We start from the raw sequence: 25,438 nt of genomic DNA, 5'->3' as shown, positions 1-25,438 counted from the left end.
AAGATAAACATTGTATAGCGTTAGGTCAGAAGTAGTGGAGGCCATGCATAACAATTCCTGTCGTGACGGCCTTTAAGCGGGTCATAGACGCAGAGACGGCAAGTGACTGGAGGCCAGTGTTTCAGAAAACATCGACCTGGATGGAAATCGATGAAAGTTACGTAATGAAAAGCTCTAGCCACCAATAACTTGCCGTCTCTAATTTACCTGTCAATAAGCTATAAGCCGATTTACAACGAAATTTAACCAGTTCAACCAATTCTAGCGAATCGCGGCATAAATATTGAACTTTCTCATGCACACTTGTGCCAACAAAAAACTGTTTTCAGTTGCTTTTTAAATTGACAAAGTATGATTTTGTATTTTCAATATGTCTACCACATGGCACATATCAAGTCCATATCCGATTCCTTTCCCAAACATTGATAAGTAAGACTCCAGTAATTCAATCCAGCTTATCAATTCAGTGTTACAATATTACAAAATTATTATTATTACAGTAATTTTTATTGTTAGTTGGATGTAACAAATTTTATAAAGAGTTGACACACTGATATTCATTCATTAACATCCTATATTTCTAATAAGAATATTGGAATTCATTATTTTATAGATTGATTTTGGAAATGTTAAATGGAGAGTAAGACTGAATCTTATGCTAATGTTAAGATTCGATCATAGGCATGTGTAATAACTTCTATCGTCTATTAACTGTTTTGATGGGTAGTAAGTTTAATTTTGATTGACAACTGTCTCAGGCTACCCTATATTCGCTTGGCGTGGTGAAACAGAGGAGGACTTCTGGTGGTGTATTGACAGATGCATTAATGCCGAAAATTGGCAGTCAAATATGATTTTGGATGATGGTGGTGATGCTACTCATCTCATGCTAAAGAAATATCCAGCTATGTTCAAAATGATCAAAGGTGAGATTTAAAACCCAGAGTCAACTGTATTCATTATTAGAATTAATCATTCAGGATCTTGTTTAATTATTGTTCATATTCTTTGAAGAGCAACTTATTTCCTATTCCAATACTAATTCTTATTTCTGATTGGTTCCAGAAATCTAGCCAATTAGCTGGCGTTCATACAAGGAAATAAAATAATCATGCTCCTTATTCTTCTCTCCGGCTTAGAACATGATTTTCCATACTATGCCTCATGTTGACATTATAATGATCAGAACTGATTTCATTCATTCTATAATAAATCAAACAAATAACTATTTGCATAGCTATGAGCTATACTATATTTAAAGTATTTTAATGTATGTATAAATCATCAAATAATGAAAGTAAAAGATTAATAATTAAACAATAATGTTATTGCCTCTGAATAGGTTTGGAGACGTAAAAAGTTTGAATAAATGCATTTCTTAAGGCTTATTACTGCTAAATTATCGAGAGATAAGATCCATATTGCATTGTTGATAATGAACTTTGAAATAATTACTAGGATTTGGGAAATTCGAGTATCTCTATTGATGTTATACATATTCCTCAAAACAACCAATAAGATGGTAGATTTCCAATTCAATTAAATTTATTCAGAAATAAATACATTACGAATAATAATCAAAAGTATAAGTTTATGAAAACTTATTAAATTGTTGTATTTGTAATATCTTGAATAGTAATAGCAAGTGATGAAACCATGAAGTTTTTATAAAGTAAGTGTCTAGCTAAATATTAGGAATTGAGTAGTTTATTTTCATACAGACTTTTTTGTAACTTTGTTGCAGGAATTGTGGAGGAGAGTGTTACAGGTGTTCACAGACTGTACCAACTCTCCAAGGCTCAGAAACTGACAGTACCTGCTATGAATGTCAATGACAGTGTTACTAAAACTAAATTTGATAATCTTTATAGTTGCCGTGAATCCATCATTGACAGGTAAGAGCATTGAAATATTTCGATATTTTAATTTTATTTGAAAATATTGGAATGAAAGAAGCTTTGAGATATTCTGATCTGTAACTGAAGATATTCTTGTTGGATATTTTCGAATAAAATTTGTAGTATTATGGAAACTAAAAATAAATTGAATAACATCTCGTTAATCCAAAACCAACCAAGCCAGATAGGTTGCGTCTAGATTTACAAGATCAGTATTGCTTCAATGCATACCTTGAAGGATTCTTAAATGTCTCATAATTATTTTTCTCATTTAGCCAACATTTCAGCTTTAAACTGATTATCTGTGTATCCTAGGTAGTTTAAAAAAACGGACGTTCTCTGCCATTATTTCTTTGAATGTATGTATGTACAGAGTGGCGCAGGGAAACGAGAAATTCAATGTCACAGCTCGCAGCTCTGTAGAGTCGGTAGATGTTTTCATTTTTGTTGAATTGATGTGAACACATTGTCATTCAGTAATCATAGAGCATTGGACTGGTTTGGAACGTGTAATAGCGGTGAAAGCATCTTATAAAAAATATTGATTAAACTGCCGTACGGAGAATATTTTGACTGCATTACCACATTAATTCCTTGTTTACTCTTACAACAGGAGATTAACTAAAGGAAAACATTTAGAACGAAAGATTCAACTGCTGTTCCCAAAGATTTGATACACTATCATTCCAGTGTTTTCATAATAGGCACAACAGGCTGCAAACGCCCAATGAGTACACATATTTCTTATGTCATCTTAAAATGTAGAGGCAATTTCGGGCACTTCAATTGTAGGAGCATAAATGGCAAAAGAAATATGATTTTTTCGTGGGCACTGTTAAAAAATTTCTCATTTACACTCTGTATATTCATATAATTTATTATAGGAAATATTATTATCCTAGAATAATATTTTCCATCACACTTCATTAAACTTCTGTTTATTTATTAGCAACTTACACATTTTCAAAACAATTTATTCATTTTAGTTCATTCCAGAAACCATCTGTTTATTTTTGTCAAATTTGTTATAAACACATAATAATAAAATCATGTATGTTACAGTATTTACCATATTAGAAGTTCGAACCACACTGGTTAATAACTTGCAAAATAAAATATTTCCACATTATTTTATTTTGATCTCTTATGTAGGCCTATTTATTTGGCGATGTCCATATTGTAATTGTTTTGAATACTCATCTTTTTATATATATATATATATATATATATATATATATATATATATATATTATATATATATATATATATATAACAGAAGACACTTTAAAGTTTGTAATATAAATTAAAACAGGAGACACAAGACAAAATAGATTGAAAACACTTAGAAACTCCAGCGTTTCTATATATATATATATGAACGTGTTTGGCCTGGCGCTGCTGGGTGAATGGAATTCCGGAGAAGTGTCTGGCTTTTGTGATGTGTTTGTTGTGTTCAGAATGATGATTTTCCAAAGAGAAGAGATATTAATTTGTACTGTCATCCCTGTACAAATATCTCTTCTCTTTGGAAAATCATTATGAGCACAACAAACACATCACAAAAGCCAGACACTTCTCCGGGGATTCCATTCACCCAGCAGCGCCAGGCCGAACACGTGGAGGAAGGAGATGGGAGGAGGTACTCCCTTCGACCACGAGGAAGAATTTCGAAGCACAGGCAGAAGTCAGTGTAAGATTACCTGCGCTCCAAAGATGTCATTTGAGATAATGACAAAACGTCAGAAAGTAAGTGAAACTGCTTATCGGATGTACCCGGTTGATAATTTACCATATTCATCCATCCGAGAATTTTTAAAAGTTGATTTATATATATATATATATATATTCTCAGCTTTCGTTTATCAGTTGAAAGACATCTGTATTTTTTCAATCCAAAACTGAAGATACAGTACCGTGTAAGTTTAGTACGTAAATACAGTACGGAATCTGCAAATTCCCAATACGGTCCACAGTGACGTTTTACATTATTTGGATTAAAATACTTCAAATAATTATCAGTATGATTAATAGCTATGACCTTGTTTCATAGAACTTAGTTGAATACATTTAGGAAAAAGTAAAGGTAAAATAATTAATACTACATAACTACTACATAAATATTCTATTCTATACTACATTGAAATGTACAATCTTATTCCAAATAGGAATCTTATGTATTACTGAATCAGAGTTGTATAAACGTTATGCTCAGTACGTAGCTGTTAACTTTACGATGTATTTTAGTGTAATATGGAAATAAGTTAATTTGGGCCTGGTTTCTAGGTCATTTATTTAATCTCCATTAGATTTTAATCATTCACGTATTCACTTATCAAATCTTATCAATTCAATGTTCCATTAGATTTGAATCATTCACTTACTAAATCTATAGGTTCAATGGTCCATTAGATTCAATAGATTAATGTCTTAGGAACATAGTGTATAAAATATTTTGTACTATGTAAAATACACATTATTGTAAACTATTTGAAGAGAATGAAATGTTGTTTGATGTAACAGTTTTTGGTTGTGTTTTACTTGATTCGATTCGCATTTATTTGATTTGCAGTCTGAAGAGATCCACCGACGTTATGTTTGGAGGCAAGCAGGTTGTTCTTTGCGGATATGGCGAGGTTGGAAAAGGTTGTTGTCAAGCCTTGAAAGGCCTGGGATGCGTTGTGTATATAACTGAAATTGATCCGATTTGTGCTTTGCAAGCATGGTAAATAAGATTTCACTCTACTTAATGCAATACTTAATGGTACTTTGAAAGCTTATACTGTAAATATATACAATTTTAATAACGGGTGTTTCACGAAGGATGCAACTTACAGTTTAAGAACATAGTAGTCATACATAGGTATATTTTAGGTAGCCAAACTTTTATGTTGTCAAAAGGGCATTGAAGATCAAAAGTGTTAGTTAAAGAGAGCTAGTCATCCATTAGTGATATTTTAGCTGTCGTTTTGTTACTTTGTGTCATAAATGTTTTTTTTAAAGGATGAACGCGTGTTTATTTTAGATATTTATATATTTTTGTAAATCTTACAAATCTGGGCAAGCTGATTTGTGAATAGAGTTTCCCTAAACTGCAGTTTCTAATTAGGCGACAATAATGCGGTTGAAAAATATTATTTTACCACTGACAAGATGATAAGAAGCTAACTCGTCTGTCAACAAAGTTAACCTCGGAAATTCCTAACAATCATTTGTTGCAGTCACCTGAGAAGACTCGCTGGGGTGTCATCAACTACTACTGTCAAGAGTTCACGTACAGAGCGTAGAATTGCGCAAGCAAACAAAAAGCATCAATTCAGTTGGATATGAGGAGTCACTATATTTTTGTTTTTGACAAATAAATAAATTCAATAAAAATTCAAATTCAGGATTAGCTGGTGTAAAGTTTTCTGGGTCGTTGAATAAAAGAGAGTTAAAAAAAGGGAATTTTGTCATTCAACTTTGGGCTACGTCGTTCGTGAAATACCTATATATTGGAAGCTTTAGGTTTAGAAACTCGGCTCCACCTTATTCAATCAATAGGCAGATATTAACTGAAACAATAACCACAAGTATTTTAGAAAACCTAAAAACATCTAGAACTCAACTTAATCTTGACGTTGAGCAGTCTATTTTTTTAATGCTTCAGTGAAAATTGTTTAATAAGTTTTCATAAGTTTCTTCTCCAATATATATAACTTGTTGTTTTAATTTTCTATTAAGTTCATATAACAAGAATTATACTGTTTTTCAAAAAATATTCGATCTGCATGTATAATACTACCAATGTAATTAGTGTAATTGTTATTGCTATAACATTTCTGTATTGGGCACGTTAAACTGTAGGTTCCGGCTGTTAAATAATAGTCGTGAGGCCCATTGACGGCTCAAATTATAATACTCAGGTGGAACTTACGTCAGGGACTCCCCACTAATAAAAGCCATACGAATATTATTATTATTATTATTATTATTATTATTATTACACACAAACAAGTTGCAGCATCAGGCATTGTACTTCAGAATATTGAATGATTCAGGACACTCAATTTTAAAAAAAATCACTAATAAACCTATCTTAATTATTGTATGTAAAATTTTGATTAATTGAGAAATGAATGACTCAAAAGTTTGAATTGTTCTCCAAGAAGGACAATTCATTGAATTTGGGATGAATGAAGAAATCTGTAGAATAGTTAATGATTTTTAACATTATACTGAAGAATGTCCCAAAAAATGTATCATGCAATTCTATTGCAAATTTCGATTCAATTGCTAGACAAAATTGTAGAAACTATTCTATGTATGATGAGGATGAGGACGTGATTTATGCCCTCCTACTGTTCTACTTAATGTCTATCATGCACTTATAAATTCAAGAATGAGTTACGGTCTTGTGTGCTGGGGAGGTACATATGTCTCAACATTGTATCCGATAATTATATTTCAAAAATCATTCATCAGATTAATAACCAGAAAGCAAAGAACTGAACATTCATGGCCTCTTTTTGTTCGCCTCAAGGTTCTGCCAATTAGAACTCTTCATATGTATAAAGTATTGAAGCTTTACTTCATAAGAAGTACAAGTAACAACCTTATTAGGGATGTTAGGTATGATTTTACGCAAGTTTCAAGTTTTTATTGGGCCAGTTGAACATAGAAGTTACATATAGCCAAGTCACAATTCACATTAAATAAACATACAATAAATTGCACAGGTACAATACATACAATAGACAATAATAAATAAAACAGATCAGTTGTAAATTCTAGTTGGAATCTAATTGTAAATTTGCTTTAAATTTACAATTAGATCAGATAATTTAGTGGTTTCCTGTACTTGGGTATTAATAGACAATAAAAAACATTAAATTGACTAGGGTGTTGTGATCAGCAGTAATGAATTCCTCTACTGAGTGAAATGGATTCACAATCAACCAGGATCTAAGTACTTGGAGAAATCGTTTATTTGGCAAAGATCTAACTTGAGTTGATAGCAAGTTATGGAATTTGTAGCCTATCACAGGGTAGCTCGACTTAGACTTTTTTCAAGTCTGCATCTTGGTATATATATACTCTCACGGTTTCTTGTGAAGTGACTGTGAATGTCATTGTTTTTTGGTAGCCTATCTTGCATCTGATGTATATCCTTCAAACATTGGTAGATGAACTCATTAATGACGGATAGAATGCCATTTTTAGAAAGAAGGGGCTTACAGTGATCGAGATAGCCCGCCCCAGAAATCACCCGGACCGCTCTCTTCTGAATTAAGAGCACTTTAGAAGTGCTTGATGCAAGACCCCACAATTTCAAACCATAACTCATCCTCGAATGGAAAAAGCAAAATAGGCCTGTCTGACCACCGAAATTGGCAGTTCAGACATCAGCCTTCTCAGTAGATAGACAATGCTGCTGAGACTGGAGCACACCATGTCTATATGAGGTTCCCAGAGTAACTTGGCATCAAGAGTGAACCCCAATAATCGAACCGGCTGCAAACACTCACTGACATCTGATAGAGAGATCAATATACTTTGGGTTTTTGCCTCATTCAGAGACAATCTGTTTAGTGAGAACCAATCACGAGCTTTATCATACAGCTCCATCACATCTGCTTTAACCTGGATGACACTCTTATTTGCAGCGAACAAGGAAGTGTCATCCGCATAGAACAACACATTTCCCTCTATATAGTAATGCAAATCATTTATTGCTACAAGAAAGAGTAATGGGCCCAACAATGAACCCTGTGGCACACCCCGTTTTACCAGAAGAGGAACTGAGCACTGATCATTCTAATGTACAATCTGTTTTCTCTCAGAAAGGTAAGACTTAAACACCCGAATTGCACAATCATGTAAGCCATAATGCTCCAATTTCTTCAATAGAACTGTATGAGGGATACAATCAAATACTCGTGAGAGATCACATAGCATTGAAAAAGTTGATTTCCGCTCCTCAAAAGAATTGATAATCGATTATAATCGGGTGCAATAATAACTATCATCTGCTTGAACAAATTTGGGGTCATGCCATAAATATCCTTACAATTGGAACTTCTGAAACCTAAAACCGCTTCAATTACATCTTGAGCACATACAGGACTCCAGGTGAATTCAGAATCTATGGCAGGCATGTGAGTGAACTGAATAGGTTCACCGTCATTTGGTATATCATTCACAATCTTCTCAACTGACTCAAGAAAATAATTGTTGAAGTCATCTGCTGTGGCAAATGAGTTGTTGGTCTCTTTTTTTATTTTATTACTAGACTCCATAATGAGTTTTGCGTTTGCTTCCAATTTTTTTCCCTAGTTTTATTGCGATACCCATGTCTAAGATTCTTCAATACAATGCTCAGATTAGGGTTTGTTTTACACATGTCACTTACCAACAGAATAAGCTCTCTCAGTTCTTCAAGTTCTGGAGTGAACCAATCGAACTTGGACGGGTTGGACCACCCCCCAGTCGACCAGCATCCCTCCCCGATGATGAGAAAACCCTTTCAGTCTTTACAGGAAACAAAGGATAAAAAAGTTCCTTAAAACTACAAAATAAAACCCCTCCCTTGCTGACAACGTTGAAATCATATTAAACCAGGGCTTAATTCGATCCTGTAGTGAAGCACAAAAAAAAATAGACAATTCTCATTAAATGATCGATACTGGATAGTTTTTAGTGTTTTACCCCGTCTATAGCAAGCCAACCGAGAGTAGGCGTTTGCTAGTTCACGTACCTCAATCAAATTGACTGCTTTTCAACATTCTTACTCTTTCAATGCTCCAAGATTGTACAATTTTATTTCACCTAAATTGAAAAATTTGCAACCGCTTTCTTTGTTTCAGACTCAGTGACTGTGAAACATTATTGAAAATTGTGGGATAGCTTACTTCAAGTCTTTTTGTACTGTCCATCTAAAATATATTATTCTAGTGTTATTAAATTACACAACATCTTGAAGAAATTGAAATAATATAGTGTATATGTAGACGTTTGATACTCATGAGCTTCATATGTGTTGAGTATCTGCCATATGCTAAATAATAATGATATTCTAGTGTCACATTTGTCATTTGTTTAAATAGTTTGTTAATCCGTAACTTATTATGTAGGAATATCTTTTTCATTGTTATCCGATAAAATTCTGCTAAATTTGTTAGGGCGGGCGGTCCTAAACCTCTGACTACCATTTAAAATATTAATTTTTGGTAGTACACCTTATTCTGGCTTATGCCTAGGAGTGCACATTTTATTTTGCACTTTTCTATTATTTTTTAGTTTATGGTTATTTTATCTTATTTATCAAATTAAGTTATTTTTGTAATTATACATAAGGTAAATTATGTAAACAAACAATTATTTTTTGTCATAATTTTTGTATTGATGTGCAAAATAAATTGAATTGAATATTATTTCTGATCAATTTGTTTCTATTCAACAGCATGGACGGCTACAGAGTTGTGAAGTTGAATGAAATCATTCGCTATGTAGACATTGTTGTGACCGCTACCGGGAATAAGAATGTTGTCACAAGAGAACACATGGACAAGATGAAAAATGGATGCGTTGTTTGCAACATGGGGCATTCTAATACCGAAATTGATGTCGTAAGTTTTTCTTTCAATACTATCACAATTTATACCACGTTGTGCTTTTTAAGAATACTGGGGGTGCAGCTCATTTTAATATTTGTTCATTGAACTTACAATTATAGGGATGTGTCAAATGAAAAATCAATTCAAACAGCTTTAACAAGAAAGTAATAGATGTGCTCAAAGTGAATTGATGACAAGAGAGGATGCTAGAAGTTAGTTGTGGTCATCTATTAGGCGCCGTGTGGAGGCTACGCGCAGGGTGGAATGCCTGCCTGCATCAACTCAACCCCTCGCCCACCCACTACGTTACTTTATATGATTAGATGACGCTCACTTTGCGAGAGCCCCTTTCAGCTCCTGATCATTCCTAGGACGCGAGACCTCCTGTCAGCGGCCTGCACCGAAGCTTGGGACGCTAGGCGAGACCTCCTGTCAATGGCCTGTGACTTCCTGTCAGCAGCTGTCCCTCCCTAGAAAGCGGAAACATCGAAGCTAGGGACAGTCAATCACTGGTACTAGTCACTGGCCAGGATAGCCAAGGGCCCACAGGGAGACCAGACTACACCGGGGCCCAAACAACTCATCAAGAGACTGCTTCCCGCCCGACCAGTCCACTACCACTAAGAAAATAATACATTCATACATTCCTTTGCTTCATTGCCCCGTCCACATTGTCACTGAGTGAGGACGATCAGGAGAAACACCTGTACATCAATCAGGTCACTCATACGACGGTAAGGCTCAACTCATACTACCTCGACTCAAATCGTTCGACTCCTGTCGAGGATACTCCAGTCTCTCGACCTTACGCCTTTCTTGCTCATTGTCATTACTTCAGTTCCATGTTACTCAATTTCTTACCACACATTATTGAACATATAAGATCCAATTCGTCACTGCGGCGCATGTAACAACTATAATAATAATTATTAAGAATATATTGTCTTATCTAATTCTTATTATTGACTTCAGATACTGTTGCTGGTGAAATGTTGTGATATCTATCCATAATGAGAACACTGGGATTTTGTCAAAAAATATCACTTATTTATTGTAAATTTTCACACTGATGATAACATCATTGGTGTCGTAACATGTTTGTTTTTCTATAATAAATAAGTGATATTTTTTGACAAAATCCCACTGTTTTTTCATTATTGTATTATCTAAAATTATAAAACAGAAAAGAACCAACAAGATAGAAAATGTTTCTAATCTTACCTTTAACCATGAACCTCCTTTTCACAGTACAATTTCTAACCTCACTTTCATTAAAAATGCATGGTAATATGCAACTCAAGTCGCTGCTCGACCTGCTCGATTGCAGAGCCTAGAATCGACTGATCTGAGTGTCGCCACCGAAACACATGCTGCGTCGAGAAGAGACTCGACTCTAGTCGAGAGCATGTGTTTTCAAATGGTGACAGTCGCGGAGACTAGAGTAGACTGGTATGAGTGTCACCATTTGGAAACACATGCTTTCGACTAGAGTCGAGTCTCTTCTCGACCTGAGTCGTGTAAGTATGAGTTGAGCCTAAGAGTGTACCTGTTAGAGCAATGTGGCTACCATTTTTCACACGGCACAAATCAATTCTATAGTTCTCCCCCAAGCCCCAACGTTGGTAAGTGTGTCTTCAATAATAATAATTATAACAACTTATTCTTCTCGCAAGCACATTTATGCACATAATTGATACAAATGCCTATGACTATAGATGCCAATTGCAAGTATCAATAAGGAAAATGTTGACACAGTTGTTGAATTGAGCACATCAAATATAATGGATTGGTGTGCTTCAAACAATTTGTGTCTCAACCTCCTGAAAACCTGTGACCTACAGTTTAGCTTCAACCCTAGGTTTACTGGCACAGATTCCCTCAAATTCCTGGGTATCATGCTTGACTCGAATTTAAATTGGAAAAAGCACATTGATTATACAGCTGGTAAACTAAGTAAGGGTTTGTTTGTCCTACGTAGATTAACTCACATAGTTAATCATGAAGTTTTAATGAGTGTCTTTTATGCTCTCATCCATAGCCATTTAGCCTATGGCATTCAGCTCTGGGGAAATTTTTCGGCGTCTATTAAACTTTTCAGACTCCAGAAGAAGGCCATTCGAATAATTTGTCAGGCACCACCCCTAGCAACATGTAGGCCGCTTTTTCGTAAACTAGGCGTCTTCACTCTCCCATCTTTATATGTTTTTACTTGTCTGTACGTGAAAAAAAACCTTAATGAATATAGTCGAAATGGTGACATACATAATTATCATACCAGAGGAAGGCTAAATCTCAGAATTGATTCTCACCAATATGCGAGTACCCATAGGAATTGGAGAAACATGTCCATTAAGTTATTCAATGAGCTTGCCCCTGAAGTAAGACTGTTGAGTACCTCACTATTCAAGTCACACATAAAAGGCTTACTTACAGAAATATGTCTTTATTCTGTTGGAGAATTTTTTGAATAGCTTCAGTGTTCATCTGTTAAATGTAACAGCTTTGTTGTGACTTGTGTTGGATCCCGTTTTAATACCTGCTATTTATCAATTGCTGTTGTTAATTACTATTTGCCAATTTAGTTGTAATTTTTTTTTACAATAATACTACTTTGACTATATTATTATTTTAAAAATATTTTGACTGTTTTTAATTTTATTGTATATTGACGTTTGTTACAACACTTTGTGTTTTATGACAATGAAGGATTATTGATTGATTGATTGATTGAATCCACCTACTTCACTGAAAAGCCATGTACTGAAGTATGATCACCACTATTATCAGTCTGTCAATACTTTAATACCTAATTTGAAATACTGGTATTTAGTATAAATTTGAAATGATATTATAGAATTCTAGTATCATAGTTCAGCAGAGTTCCAAGTTTACGATTTTACGGGTAACTAATATGCTATTTCAATGATTGCTCAGCATGCAATATTTGAAAATTCTTGTATATTCTCAAGTTTTAATAGAATAACCTGATATTGCAGAACAGCCTACGAACGCCTGACTTGACATGGGAGAAAGTCCGTTCTCAAGTCGACCATATCATCTGGCCGGATGGAAAACGAATAATATTGCTTGCCGAAGGAAGGCTCGTCAATCTCAGCTGTTCCAGTCTGCCATCTTTTGTTGTATCAATCACAGCAGCTACTCAGGTAATTTATTATTCGAATAAATTTCAAATTTTGCATTTTACAACGGCTGTCAAAGACTGTTGAGAGATTTGTTACAAATATAAGCTACTCATTTAAATAATTTATTTACAGAAATTTTTATACAATTGCCGACATAATTACAAAATAATCACTATTACAAAAACGGATTATTTTAATTAAATTTATATACCACAATAATAATGATAATCCTTTCAGTTTTTCTTAGTCCTGATATCCCAAGAAGAAAGGAGTTTATAACAGAAAATGAAAAAAATACACTGATGAAAAGAATCATACAAAAAAAAAGAAAAATTAATAAACAGAGCAAGAATGACAAATGATCAGAATATTCCTTTTCAGTGGAATTGAATAATATAATAATAATAAACTTAAATAGGATTTATTGGAACTATTCATTCACCACCACCAGGCTGTTGACAGCTACCAAGCCTGCTGTTGTCCTCCTCGATAAAAGTGCAAAAGTGATATGTAGTTGAATTATTCGGCACCAGCTGAATGTAATATTGCCAATAAAGAGGAGGAAAAACGGATCAAGTACTTACTAGGAACTATTGATGGAGCTTCTCTGCACCACTGGTGGTTCTTATAATTGGTGTTCTTGGAGGGGTGCACCCATCTCTGCTTTCAAATTTAAAATCAATTGCTGCTTGTGAAAAGAGTGCTATTTGACTATCAGGGCAGATGCAGAAAGCGGTCATTTTGGGGTTTGGGCTCAGGACAATGGTCTACTCAGGACAAATGACTTGTGGATGACGGACATGGCATAATACTGCTTACCACATGGTTGGGTGGAGTAGTTGTGTCATTAATTAGCATGTCACTCTCCCACAAGCAGCTTCCAACATGGAATAAATAATAATCTAAAGCTTTTCGAGTGTAAAACATATTTCATGTAGTATTCCAAATATTATATGCTTCATAAATTTCTCATAAACTCCAATTCTATAATCTATTTTAACCATAAATATTAATAAACCATAATTCGACTGAGTCATTGTCAATCGTAGAACCGTTCTATAATTAAATAAAGACACACATAATCTGTGTAAAATTTGACAACATAATAGTCCAGGCAATGAAAGCTCAAAAAATGGTATAGAGGGAAAAGTTTGGAAGACAATTTTTGACCCCGCAGTTCTGTTTAGGGTAGTGAGGAGGTAAACATATCAAAAGTCCCCAGCCCTACCCACTGTGCTAAGGGGGTGGGGGTGGTTCAAAGGTACCATTTTTTGGTTTCTCGCATGTAACTCGAAAACTATGCATTTTACAGACATGACTATCCCATAAGAAATTAAAGCTTACATAATTTCCTATAATATTGAACCAACAACTTTTTCTATATCTCTTTCACTTTTCGAGATATTCACTCTAAAAGATGTGAGATTTTTGAAAAAACACTTTTCCCTAATTTTTTTGCTATTTTTGCTCTTATAACTTTTTGAATATCGATGGGAAAAATCCATGCCGATCATGAGCTTATAGAGCATCAAATTCTCTTCAATTTGATGTATAATTTCACAAGTTTACGCACATCACGACTGTTGCAGCAGCGTCAGTGTTGAGTGTGAGATCTTCAGTTAAGCAAAAATAGATCAATTGACAAAGGAATTTGGAGAGAATGTTTTGAACACAATTTTTGACTACTTAATCTTTTCCTTCTCTATGTTATAGCAGATTCAATGTGGGGGTGAAATTTTCAACTCTGCAACAAGTGTCAACTTAGCAGTGTCACCTGGTCATATGGGACATATATATGAATCATATATTTATCTCATTTTGATCAGGATTTTAGAGTTTTAATTTAGAAAAGTTTAATGAACAGTGTTTTTGTCTTTGAACGATTTTTGTCATCGACAGAAGGATTGTTTATTTCATTTGTTGTCAAAATTAATGTAGCTTCAAATCAAATCAAATCAAATTTTATTCACAATTTCAAAAAAACAATTTAGGGTCCTGCCAAACCTGTAGGTTTTTCAGTGGGTGCCCAATTACAAAAACAATATTAAGAACATAATTAGGTAATTTTACTAGGAATTTTTATGACATTCGAAGTTCGAAATAAATAAAGAAAAAGACAATATGTAATGTAATAAAAACAGGAAAGTATAACTAAAAAATAACTTTACAAAGTTTGTTGAATAAGAAAAATCAACTGAAAAGTATGAAAAAGAAGTGAGATTTTTGAAAAAACACTTCCCTAAATTTTCTCACTATTACTCTTTTGTTTTTGATAACAAACGTGCCGCTTGTGCGACTGATAAAAATATGTATTTGAAATGGCTTTATGTTTGGCATTGACTGAGTTATATTTAATACCCAAAATTTTACTTTTTGTCAGTGTGTCAGTTTGTGAGTTTGTGTGAGCTCGTTCGATAGAACTGTGAGTAAAGTCCGGCTGTTCTGGTGAAGGGGATAGATTTTGTTCTTGTTTTATAATACAGTTTTCCTGTCACAGTTCGGGCAGTTTAAAGAGAATTGTATTGTTGAATAGGAGGGGATCTGAACCCACTTCATTAGATCAGTTATTTTGATTTTTAATTAATAATTAACGTCGCGTTTCAACCAATGGATGTCAAATTGGGAAGCCATTTTCATAAAGGTAGGTGACTACTGAGTCATTGTTTTAAATTTTTCATAACCACAACAAATGAATCTTCACTAGCAGCAAAGCGAGTAGCCCTTGAAATATTCATCTGTTTATTATTATTTCGTTATTTCTAATTATAATTCTAATTTTGTACAAATAATTTATTGTTTGTTTTAAATATCAAAAACCTGTACGATCTTTTCTTGTTTTTCATTTTTTCCCACCCTTACATATTCAGTGAAGGCACATCGTGCTTACATATTTTGGTGGAGGCTTCTCCCGCCGTCCATATCGTGCTTACATATTTGGTGGAGGCGTCCCTGCTTACAGCAGTTCCACGCCTTCAATAGACGGGCTAGAGATGCGTATTTTGGCTATGTTTACCTCCCAACTAGTCTTCATTAAGCTACAAAGTCGAAAATTGTGTACCAAATGATCCAGACTCATATTACATTGTCAAGTGATCAATTGATACAAAATAAAAATTTCACCCCCCACATTGAATCTGCTATAACAATAGAAGGAAAACAGTAAGTAGTGGAATAATACATCAAATTGAAGAGAAAACAAAGCTCTACCAATCTACGGTGAGCAATCATTTTTACGAAACAACAGTTGTAGGCCCTGAAACATCAAAAAATAGGATTAAAAACTGTTATTTTAACAATTTTACACTTTTAAGAGCTTATATCTCGAAAACTGTTGGATATATCACAAATCACCAAAGAACAAATATTGTAGAGAATTTATCAAGCTTCATTTCCGATTAGTCATGTCGGTTGAATGCATTTTCTCAAGATATGAGCGTGTAAGCAAAACATTAAAAATGCAACTTTTAAACCACCCTCATCCCTTTAACACAAGTCCCTTTGACTTTTGATATGTTCACCCCCTAACTGGTCCCAACAAAGCTGTAAAGTCAAAAATTGTGTTCAAAACATTCTCTCCAAATTCCTTTGTCAATTGGTCTATTTTTGCTTAATTGAAGATCTCACACTCAACACTGACGCTGCTGCAAAAGTCGTGGTGATGTGCGTAAACTTGTGAAATTATACATCAAATTGAAGAGAATTTGATGCTCTATAAGCTCATGATCAGCATGGATTTTTCCCATCGATATTCAAAAAGTTATAAGAGCAAAAATAGCAAAAAATTTAGGGAAAATGTGTTTTTTCACAAATCTCACATCTTTTAGAGTGGATATCTCGAAAAGTGAAAGAGATTATAGAAAAATTGTTTGGATCATTATTATAGGAAATTATGTAAGCTTTAATTTCTTATTGAATAGTCATGTCTGTAAAATGCATAGTGTTCGAGTTATATACGAGAAACCAAAAAATGGTACCTTTGAACCACCCCCACCCTCTCAGCACAGGGGGTAGGGGTGGAGACTTTTATGTTTACCTCCTCACTACCCTAAACAGAACTGCGGGGTCAAAAATTGTCTTCCAAACTTTTCCCTCTATAACACTTCGTTGACTGGGCTTTAAGTGTCTTTATCTAATTTAACATTTTATTTAATTCTAAATATTCCAAAATATAGATAGAAGAGAAGATCAGATTAGATTACATTATTAATGTACATTACAATATAATATGCAAAATGATGTTCTGTTCTATTACAATATTAAAGGTTTGGGATGCAGTAGATAGATATCATCTGAAGTTTACATATATGATAGTATGATATGATAGTTACTGATGGTTTACTGATAGTTTATATGATAGTTTATGATAGTTTACTGATGATAGTATCATCTGAAGTGAACTGAAACTAAAGATTAATAACTAGAGAAAAGTCCACCATAGCTTGTGCTATCTTTTCTCTATGAGTTTACAGAACATTGATTGGTTGGCAGCGATTGATTGGTGTGGCAGCCCCGAGACTAGTTTATCAATTTTTGATAGGAATTTTTCAATTCAAAGTCGTTTTGTTCAATATATGTGCAGTCATTTTGTAAAGGTAATGTGCAGTTTCATAATTACAATTTTATATTGTGTTGTATGTAAAAGTAAAAATACATTCATGAAGTAGAATACATCAAGTATGAAGTATGAAGTTGAAGTTTGAATACATCAATGTATGATGTTTAATATGTGTGCTGTGTTTTCCAGGCTCTAGCTCTGATAGAACTCTTCAATGCACCTCATGGTCGTTACAAGTCCGATGTATATCTGCTACCAAAGAAAATGGGTAACTATTTGATTCGAAAATCTTATAATAAGTCCATCTATAACTTTGAAAAATCAATGAGACCAAATATTTGAAACATCTTTCAACTTACCAATTTCGATTTGTTCAAAATAAGATAAGATCAGCTGTTACTTTGATCTACTTTTGCATGTATTCTATCCTATATACAGTTTTCAGATTAGGATAAGATTCAATAAACGTATTCCATATTATTGAAAGAATAATTCAGATTTGTTCCACTCAATAACAATAAGTTTTTTTGAAGAAATAGTTGTATTTCAGGCTAAAACAGTGCCACTTCTTGCAAATCTTTACAGAGTACCCAACTTGAACTATAACTTAATTTTGGCTTCAGGCTACAGACCAGGAGAAGAAAGAAAACTTTTTCTTTAAAATAACCTATTTATTCACTTCAAACCTTCTGATGGGATCTGCGACATGAGTCTTTATTAAAAAGTACACAATAAATTGATCTATGCTTGATGAACATTGTAAAATCAATCGGACGTAATTTTTTCATGCAATTTTTCAACTTTCAGACGAATATGTAGCAAGTCTTCACCTGCCAACCTTCGATGCCCATCTTACTGAGCTAAGTGATGACCAGGCCAAGTATATGGGTTTAAACAAAGCTGGCCCCTTCAAACCAAACTATTATAGGTGAGAATAGAATAGGAAGTTCATTATTTAGCGTGGTTACTGTTTCAATAATAATTTCAAATCAGTTTTTGATGAGATGTTATATGAATTGTTGATATTTTTTGTAGATCGAAATAAAATGAGGATGAGGCCCTAAGACTTGAAGGGTAATTTTTGATTAATAATAATAATTACAATAATTTACTTATGAAGCACTCTTGTACATTTAGAAGGAATTGTATCACTACATTGCTATATTTCAAGCTAAAAACAACTTTTTCTAAAGTTATCAACGCCGTTTGTAAATTAAATTAAAAGTTTATGCGGGGATCAGCTGTTTTGTGAATTATTCATAGTGTTGAAATTTGGAGTTTATTAATCGCAGGTGGTGGGAAAAGCATATTATTTAACGGAACTAAGTACACAATGATAAATTGATACAATTCATATGAAAAAAAAACTACGGGCAAAAGTAGATGTTCATAGTTCATCTGTTGTTAATTACTTCCTCTCAAAATCATTTGAATTTTTTATTTGCTTTTTCTTCTAAAAGTTTGGCATATTCACAATAATAATATAGTAATCATCATAAAATAGAAATCTAAGTACCCTTTTTAAAATTGTTTACTCACAACATGTTTCGGCTGTATAATACCATTATCAAGTAATAAAATATTATAGAATATTTCCATTTCTTTTTCAGATACTAGAATAATTGCAATACTCATTGCGAGCACGTGGCAACCCGTCAACTTTCATCTAACAATTGATTCAACTCAAACTCGAATTATGTTGATCATAGAATTTGTATGATATTGATAATTTTTGGAAGTAGTGTGCTATTATTAGTGCTTATTCTGATAGAGAATATCTGTTACGATGCTCATTGTAATAGTTATATATTGAGATGATACGTAGTATTTGATTCTAAACCAGTTGACAGGTTGAGCGAAATTGTTGGGAGTAGCTCTTCATCATCAATATCTTTATTTCGCTTGTTAAACTTATCATTACTATTATGTTTAAATCATTGATGTTTGAAAATATACGTAGATTGAGTGTTCGACCAATTTCCCAGAACAGTGATTTAGAATTTCCATTATAATATAATATATTATTATATTATCTGATATTATCTGATATTATTACATTTTGACTCCAAAACATTTGTTACAAAATTAATTTGTAATATTAGTAATGAATATTATTATTATTATTCGATGATATTAATTTTTGATATTTACTATTTTTCTCTTGTTATATCAGCTGTAGATAGCATTGGTGCATTATCCAAGATACTGCATCTGAAAGCTACAATTCAAAAAAAGCTGAGCATCAAGTCATCATCTATGTTTATTTATTCAATGATACTCAGGACACAAATCATTATAATGATTGGGCAAGGACCAACAGCCCAAAACTGTTTCTTTCCCCCAATGTTAATTCTTACACTATATTTATGAATATGTAGGTGTTTCAATTTTTCAATAGCTTTATTTCATAACTGTTCAACTGCCTACGTTTGTAGGTAAGCTTAGCGGATGAAAATACCTAGAATGTATTTCAGTTACACTGGAGGAATTTAGAATTCGCTATTTTATTGAAAACATTTTTTTATTCTATTCGAAAATTAACAAAAATTATTATATTGTGTTTGAAGCACAATCTGAGCTGAAGAAACCAAGCTTTCCTTTATTTTCCAATTTGTCTTATCAAGAATTATCATATCATGTCTTATCAACTTAAAAAAGGAGCAGAAATTACTTAGCACGGAAATGTTTTTGAAACACAATCATAAAATTAAAAAACTAAGTTTTCATTTGTGTTATAAGAAATTATTTGATAGATAACTATGTTTATTGATTTATGAGTTATTCACTATTTTATTAATTCATAAATCTGTTTTACAGTGCATTTCAGTTGACAGTGATTTTCCAGTTATGTGAAGTAATTATACTACATTGCATTTAATTTGGCATTTTATCTTTTCTCATTGCATTTTTTTCATCTATTGATTTTGCTGTTTTAGTTTAGAAATTCAGTTCAACTTTGCATTTTATTTTTTGGCCAAGTGTTAACTACTTTTCTTCTATTGCAGTCTTATTCTTATATCTTAGGCCTATTCACTTTCCAATGACATCCAATTTATGCCAGAAATATTGGGTTCCAGTTTCAAGACTTTAGATTGTGAAACTTATTCTGGAAATAATTGATTTTATTGAAAGAACTTCAATAAAATAGTATTATTCTATTGGAAAATAATACCAGCAATACACTGAAAACTTAGCTGAATATGCTCAGAATTTATTCTTGCTGGGGTTATCAGAACCCCAGATGCATTTGTGTTATCTACTGTGAAAGTTTTAATAAGATAGATAAGCCTAATATTTTCAATACAGAGAACATGTGGCACTTATATTCTGTTTAAAGTTTTTGAACCCAATCAAAAAACTTCAGGAACTTACTTTTTGAAAACTTAACAAAATATATCTTCTAAAATGTATAAAAATGAGTCTACTAAATCAGGCTAAATATTATTATGTGTGTCGACGTATTCAATGTGGTTTAATCATGATTGTATAACTGTAAATAATATCATGTTAAAATTGTATTATCTGAAAGTGTATGTTTGGAATATAATAACAATTCAGAAGGATTGAACCGAATTTGACTCCATTCTCTTGAATGGAACTGCATTCTCTGTTTATTCTGCTTGGATGTAGTTCGATGTTAAATAGGAGTTACTGTCAATACTTCGAAGCACTCCGACGGTTTTGTACATGTAAGTTGGTCGAATATTGTGTACTTAATTCTAATATTCGGATTAATCCCATTCAGTCTGATGTGGTATGTATTAAGCCGTTGTTAAGATGGCCTGAAGCTCATGTCCAAAGTACATTATATAATGTATAGACTACACCAATTCTATCAGCGTTCTACAAATTTGTAACATATGTAAACTATTTTTACAATTTATGCTCTCAGTCAAACTTTATCGGTGTTGAATGTTACATGTTTACTAGAGTCTACTATTTGAACTAGCCAGTTGATTAATGTTGGATTGTCCTATTTCGCTTCGTATTACATTGAGCAACAAGTCCTACAGTGATGTTATTGCCAAATCTTATTGTATATACTATTTACAAACTCGAAATTCCAAAATTTACTTTTTCTTTTCTTTTGCATCAATTGCAATGTGTTGTTATTATATCATAATGATGACGGGCTTTTTAGTTTGCTTGTCATTCTACTCAATAATTACATTTATCTATTTTTGTGTAATTGACAAGGACTGGTTTGTTATCAAATGAACGTTCTTTGTTGAAAAATATTTTAGAAACAAACTTAGTAGTGATGCATATTAATGATAAATTGAATAATTCCTTAGTTACCTCATCAGTAAGTTGAGTAGAAAATACTTAGTAATGTCTGGTAACAGCATATTATTTTAATCTTCACTGTTTCAAATCAATATGAAAATATAGTAAAGGTTCAAATTACTGAAATCAATAGTTTCTAACAATATAATTTCGGATGATGCCTACATGAGCCTTTTGCTTGTGCGTGGGTAATGGAAAGTGGGAGTGTAATTTGATGAGATCAAACATCCATGCCTACCGGCAGGTTTCGAACCCACCACCAGGTAGCACTAGCAGCCTGAAGGGTGCAAAGCCTTGGACCCTTATTATACAGAGCCTCTCTGAAGTACTCTGAGTCACAGTTTAGACGCTCCAGTCAAGCAGACTGAGTGATTCAGTGCTTATTTTACTAATTATTTTTCATGATTGGAGAGGAATTTTTCTCGCCAAATGGGGCCGTTTTCTCTGCAATTCGGCATCGAATTGGCCCTATGGCTCCGCATAGTAGAGCCCTGTGACCGTTTTGCGCTTCTCCAGGACTTGTTTCATTATCTTCCTTAGTGGACGTTTTTGAGGCACCTGGGCGTGGCTCATCAAAAAACTGATGTGTGACCACGTTTAAACTAGTTAAATTAATTTTTTATGGTCGCCATTGGAGGAGTAGTCACCAGAATCCAAGCGCTCTTTACTTTTGCTGCTCCAAAAACATGAATCAGATCACCGAACGATGTTGCTCTTATTTTTCCATTTTTCTAAAATCCGCGGACACGTTCGTTTCCATATGTAGCCGAAAAAAATCCAATATAGCTGAAATTTTAACAGTAGCCGTAAACAAGAATATACTAAAAAAAAAAAATAGAAAATATTTCTTACTATAGTGGCGCCTTCAGGTGGTGAGGCTAAAATACTTGTCAGACTGCCTTCGTATATACTACATACAGGCCTAGTGACAAGGATAATTTGACGATAGGTTTCTTTGAGGATCCTATTTAAATAAAAAAAAAACTGCTTTTGTGGCTTCAAAATTTTGGTCCGCCATATTCAGTCCAACTACATTTTTTTAATGGGAAGGTGATACAACAGATTTCGATACAGAATTTCAAGAGAAAATTAATGGCAAAAATCGCACATCGATATTTCAAACCGTTTTAGTTATTCAAAAATACCATAATACTGTATATAAATAATAAATTTAACAAAAATTATAAAATGAGTAAAAGGGCTTTGAAATACCAAAAATACGCCAATAATCTGCGTTTTCACTGCTTTTTCGAAAGCAAATAAACAGGAAATGTTATTTTTTTACAGATTTCAGCTAGAGGGCTTAGTAGTTTTGTCTCTAAGGGTGTTGAAAATTATTACGCCCAAGATAAGCCAGAAACCGTCGATTTTCAGTATTATAAGAACTAATAGACAGAAACCTTTAAAATTTGGTACTCTTGTTCAACCAAGGTGTACAAATTTGTGGTGGAAAGTACTTAAAAATGACGCCGAATATACGCCCAAAATCGGCATTTTTCTGCGTTTCTAAACAGGTTATACAGTCTAGTATAAAACTCGATATACGGTTCTACAGGTTTAGTTTAGGTTATGGCGGTGCTAAATAAGAGGTTTTCTTTTTTCCAGTTTTTCATTGCGTTTCCATGCATTGTTCTAAAATTCTCAAGTACATTGGAACATGAAAAGCTTAGGTATGAATGTTTTGTTCTGTACATCATTTGTTTCTCAAATTTCAAATAAGACTGGAATACAATAATTCTCATATCTTAATAATGTCTGTATGTGGGAATTAGATTTTCATAAATTCGAGCTTAAAAGTGTGTATTGACTAAATAGTCAAATGACAAAAGCAAGCAACTCTAATGAAATATGAAGGCAAGCAAAGCGAGCCTGCTGGTCTTATTCCTGCATTATTCAGCCGGGGCGAATGACTAGATAAGGCGTGTGAAAAGAGCCTGCTGGCTAGTGAATACATTGTGAAGAGATTTTATTATATTCACATCAACAACTGTACTTACGGCTATAATTATTGTCATAACTACTTGTCCACATTACACTTCATTCTTGAACATGTAACTACTTGTAGTTGTATGATATATAATTCTACTGATTGAAATTTGGTAGCAATGATAATATAATTCCTCTCAATAAGTAATCAGGAAGCTTTAATGTATAATTTTCAAAAATGTATAATTTTAAAAATTGTCTGTTGAAGCTCTGAATAAATAAGGCTCTAGTCGTCTTCGCTATCCTGGCCGGCTGAAGTAGGGAATATGAATATACTTTTCTTATAATATAAGTTCCGCATTGATCCTTTGAACCTTTCAAACAATGATCCATTCTATTATATTTCTCTATGTTTACATAAATATAAAAATTCTGTTCTTTCCATCATGGGAAGGATTTTGTAGAAAATACAATAACTAAATTTTGAAAATCTGATAGAGTTATGTCTTTCTTTTCAAATATATAAATTATTACTAGTGTATCAATTGACTTCTAAGTACAGATGCTATTCATTCGACTTTTAGTGGCAATTTTTATTATTTCCAAACATATTGTAACGTAGAGTTTCATGATCCTGAAAATCCTGTATGCTGCTTGTAATTGGATTTTTGAATAAAATTGGAAACTGATTGTTCATTTGGTCTTTTTATTTCAAAAATTCTGTCGCATCTATTCAGCCTGTATAGTTTGGACCTAATCAAATAAAATCAAATAATTTTTTATTTACCAAAAAAAATGCATTATGAACAACTTACAATATTTAACAAATAAATTGTTACATGTTTAAAAAAAGTTTAGTAAGCTTTAAAACTAATATACATGAAAAAAAAACAATTTCTGGAACAATAAAAGTACTACTTGCTGAATTATGTAATATAATTCGCGTACAAGTAGGAGTACAGCTTGAAAAAAGTTTGGTAACGCTTCATTCACACACACATTCACACAACTTTCGCTCCACCAAAAGCAATTAGTGCATTTCTAAATTATTTCTTTTTTTATTTATCTATACTTAGAGAAAAAATTAACCCAGAACAGTGAACAAGCTCTCAATTGCATCAGGTGTTTGTGATAGTAACCACTTGGAAATTTGTTTTTTAAAGGAATGATAATTTTTAATTTGTCTAATAACGGATAGCTAATTGAAGAATTTTGGCCCTAAAAATACAAAAGATTTTTGAAAACAGGTATTGTAGGATTTTGGTAGTTTCAACATATTGTTAGTTATTCCTCTCGTTCTAAATACTAAATCACCCTCATCCATCTGATCACCACAATTACCTGACATCCTGAAAAACAATGAAAGAACTTTAAATAATATAAATGTATCGTAATGGCAAGCATTTGAAGAATTGAAATATGGGAAAAGAATGTTCAAACCTACTTACTCTTTTCATATCGCCTTTTGCAATGTCATTAGAGGTTTTAAATGAGTTATGTATGTTGAGCCCCAACAGCCTATACCATAGTTTAACTTGGAATCGACTAGTGCATAATAGACCTGCTTAAGAACTGTCTGAGGAATGAATTTACTAAGAAAATAGAAGCTTTTCAGAATACTAATTAGATAATTTCGAAGATTGGAAATATGGTGAAACCAGGTGAGTTTCTCATCTACCAATACACCTAAATATTTAATGGACTGAGTTTGCAACACAACCATTTTAATTACAAGTATTTTTATAGAACTTCAGCGGATTATGTAATTGCCAAGAATTAGACAGTGTAAATAATATATATTTTGTCTTGGATACGTTGAGAGAAAGACGATTACAGTTGAACCAAAGAAGGAGTTTAACAAGATCATATTTCATACCGGTAATACTATTTAAAGTTTCTTTATTGTTGCTACAATAAGACAATGTAGTATCGTCAGCAAAAGAGACCGGCATTCCATGAAATTTACCAGAGAAAAGATCATTAATGAAAATGAGGAATAATACTGGACCCAAGACTGAACCTTGTGGAACACCAGAG

The 25,438-nt window shown here is 33.0% G+C and overlaps 1 protein-coding gene across 2 annotated transcripts in view; it reads left to right on the top strand.

Moving 5' to 3' along the window:
• LOC111045179 (adenosylhomocysteinase-like 1) overlaps positions 1 to 24,097 on the top strand; it is a 54,977-nt gene extending 30,880 nt beyond the window's left edge. Inside the window, exons 8-15 of one of the 2 annotated variants that reach the window (XM_022330507.2) lie at positions 759 to 926; positions 1,745 to 1,895; positions 4,468 to 4,620; positions 9,337 to 9,502; positions 12,487 to 12,654; positions 17,378 to 17,456; positions 17,996 to 18,116; positions 18,799 to 24,097. In XM_022330507.2, coding sequence (XP_022186199.1) covers positions 759 to 926; positions 1,745 to 1,895; positions 4,468 to 4,620; positions 9,337 to 9,502; positions 12,487 to 12,654; positions 17,378 to 17,456; positions 17,996 to 18,116; positions 18,799 to 18,805 — 1,013 coding nt within the window. In that variant the 3' untranslated portion in view covers positions 18,806 to 24,097. The remainder of the gene's footprint in view (positions 1 to 758; positions 927 to 1,744; positions 1,896 to 4,467; positions 4,621 to 9,336; positions 9,503 to 12,486; positions 12,655 to 17,377; positions 17,457 to 17,995; positions 18,117 to 18,798) is intronic. The other variant, XM_022330508.2, reaches the window with a different exon arrangement.
• Positions 24,098 to 25,438: the final 1,341 nt, after the last annotated feature.

The sequence above is a fragment of the Nilaparvata lugens genome, chromosome X (assembly GCF_014356525.2).
Source record: "Nilaparvata lugens isolate BPH chromosome X, ASM1435652v1, whole genome shotgun sequence".
Lineage (NCBI taxonomy): Eukaryota > Metazoa > Arthropoda > Insecta > Hemiptera > Delphacidae > Nilaparvata > Nilaparvata lugens.
Note: the sequence above shows the minus strand (reverse complement) of the source record. Positions and strands in the feature narration are given on the sequence as shown.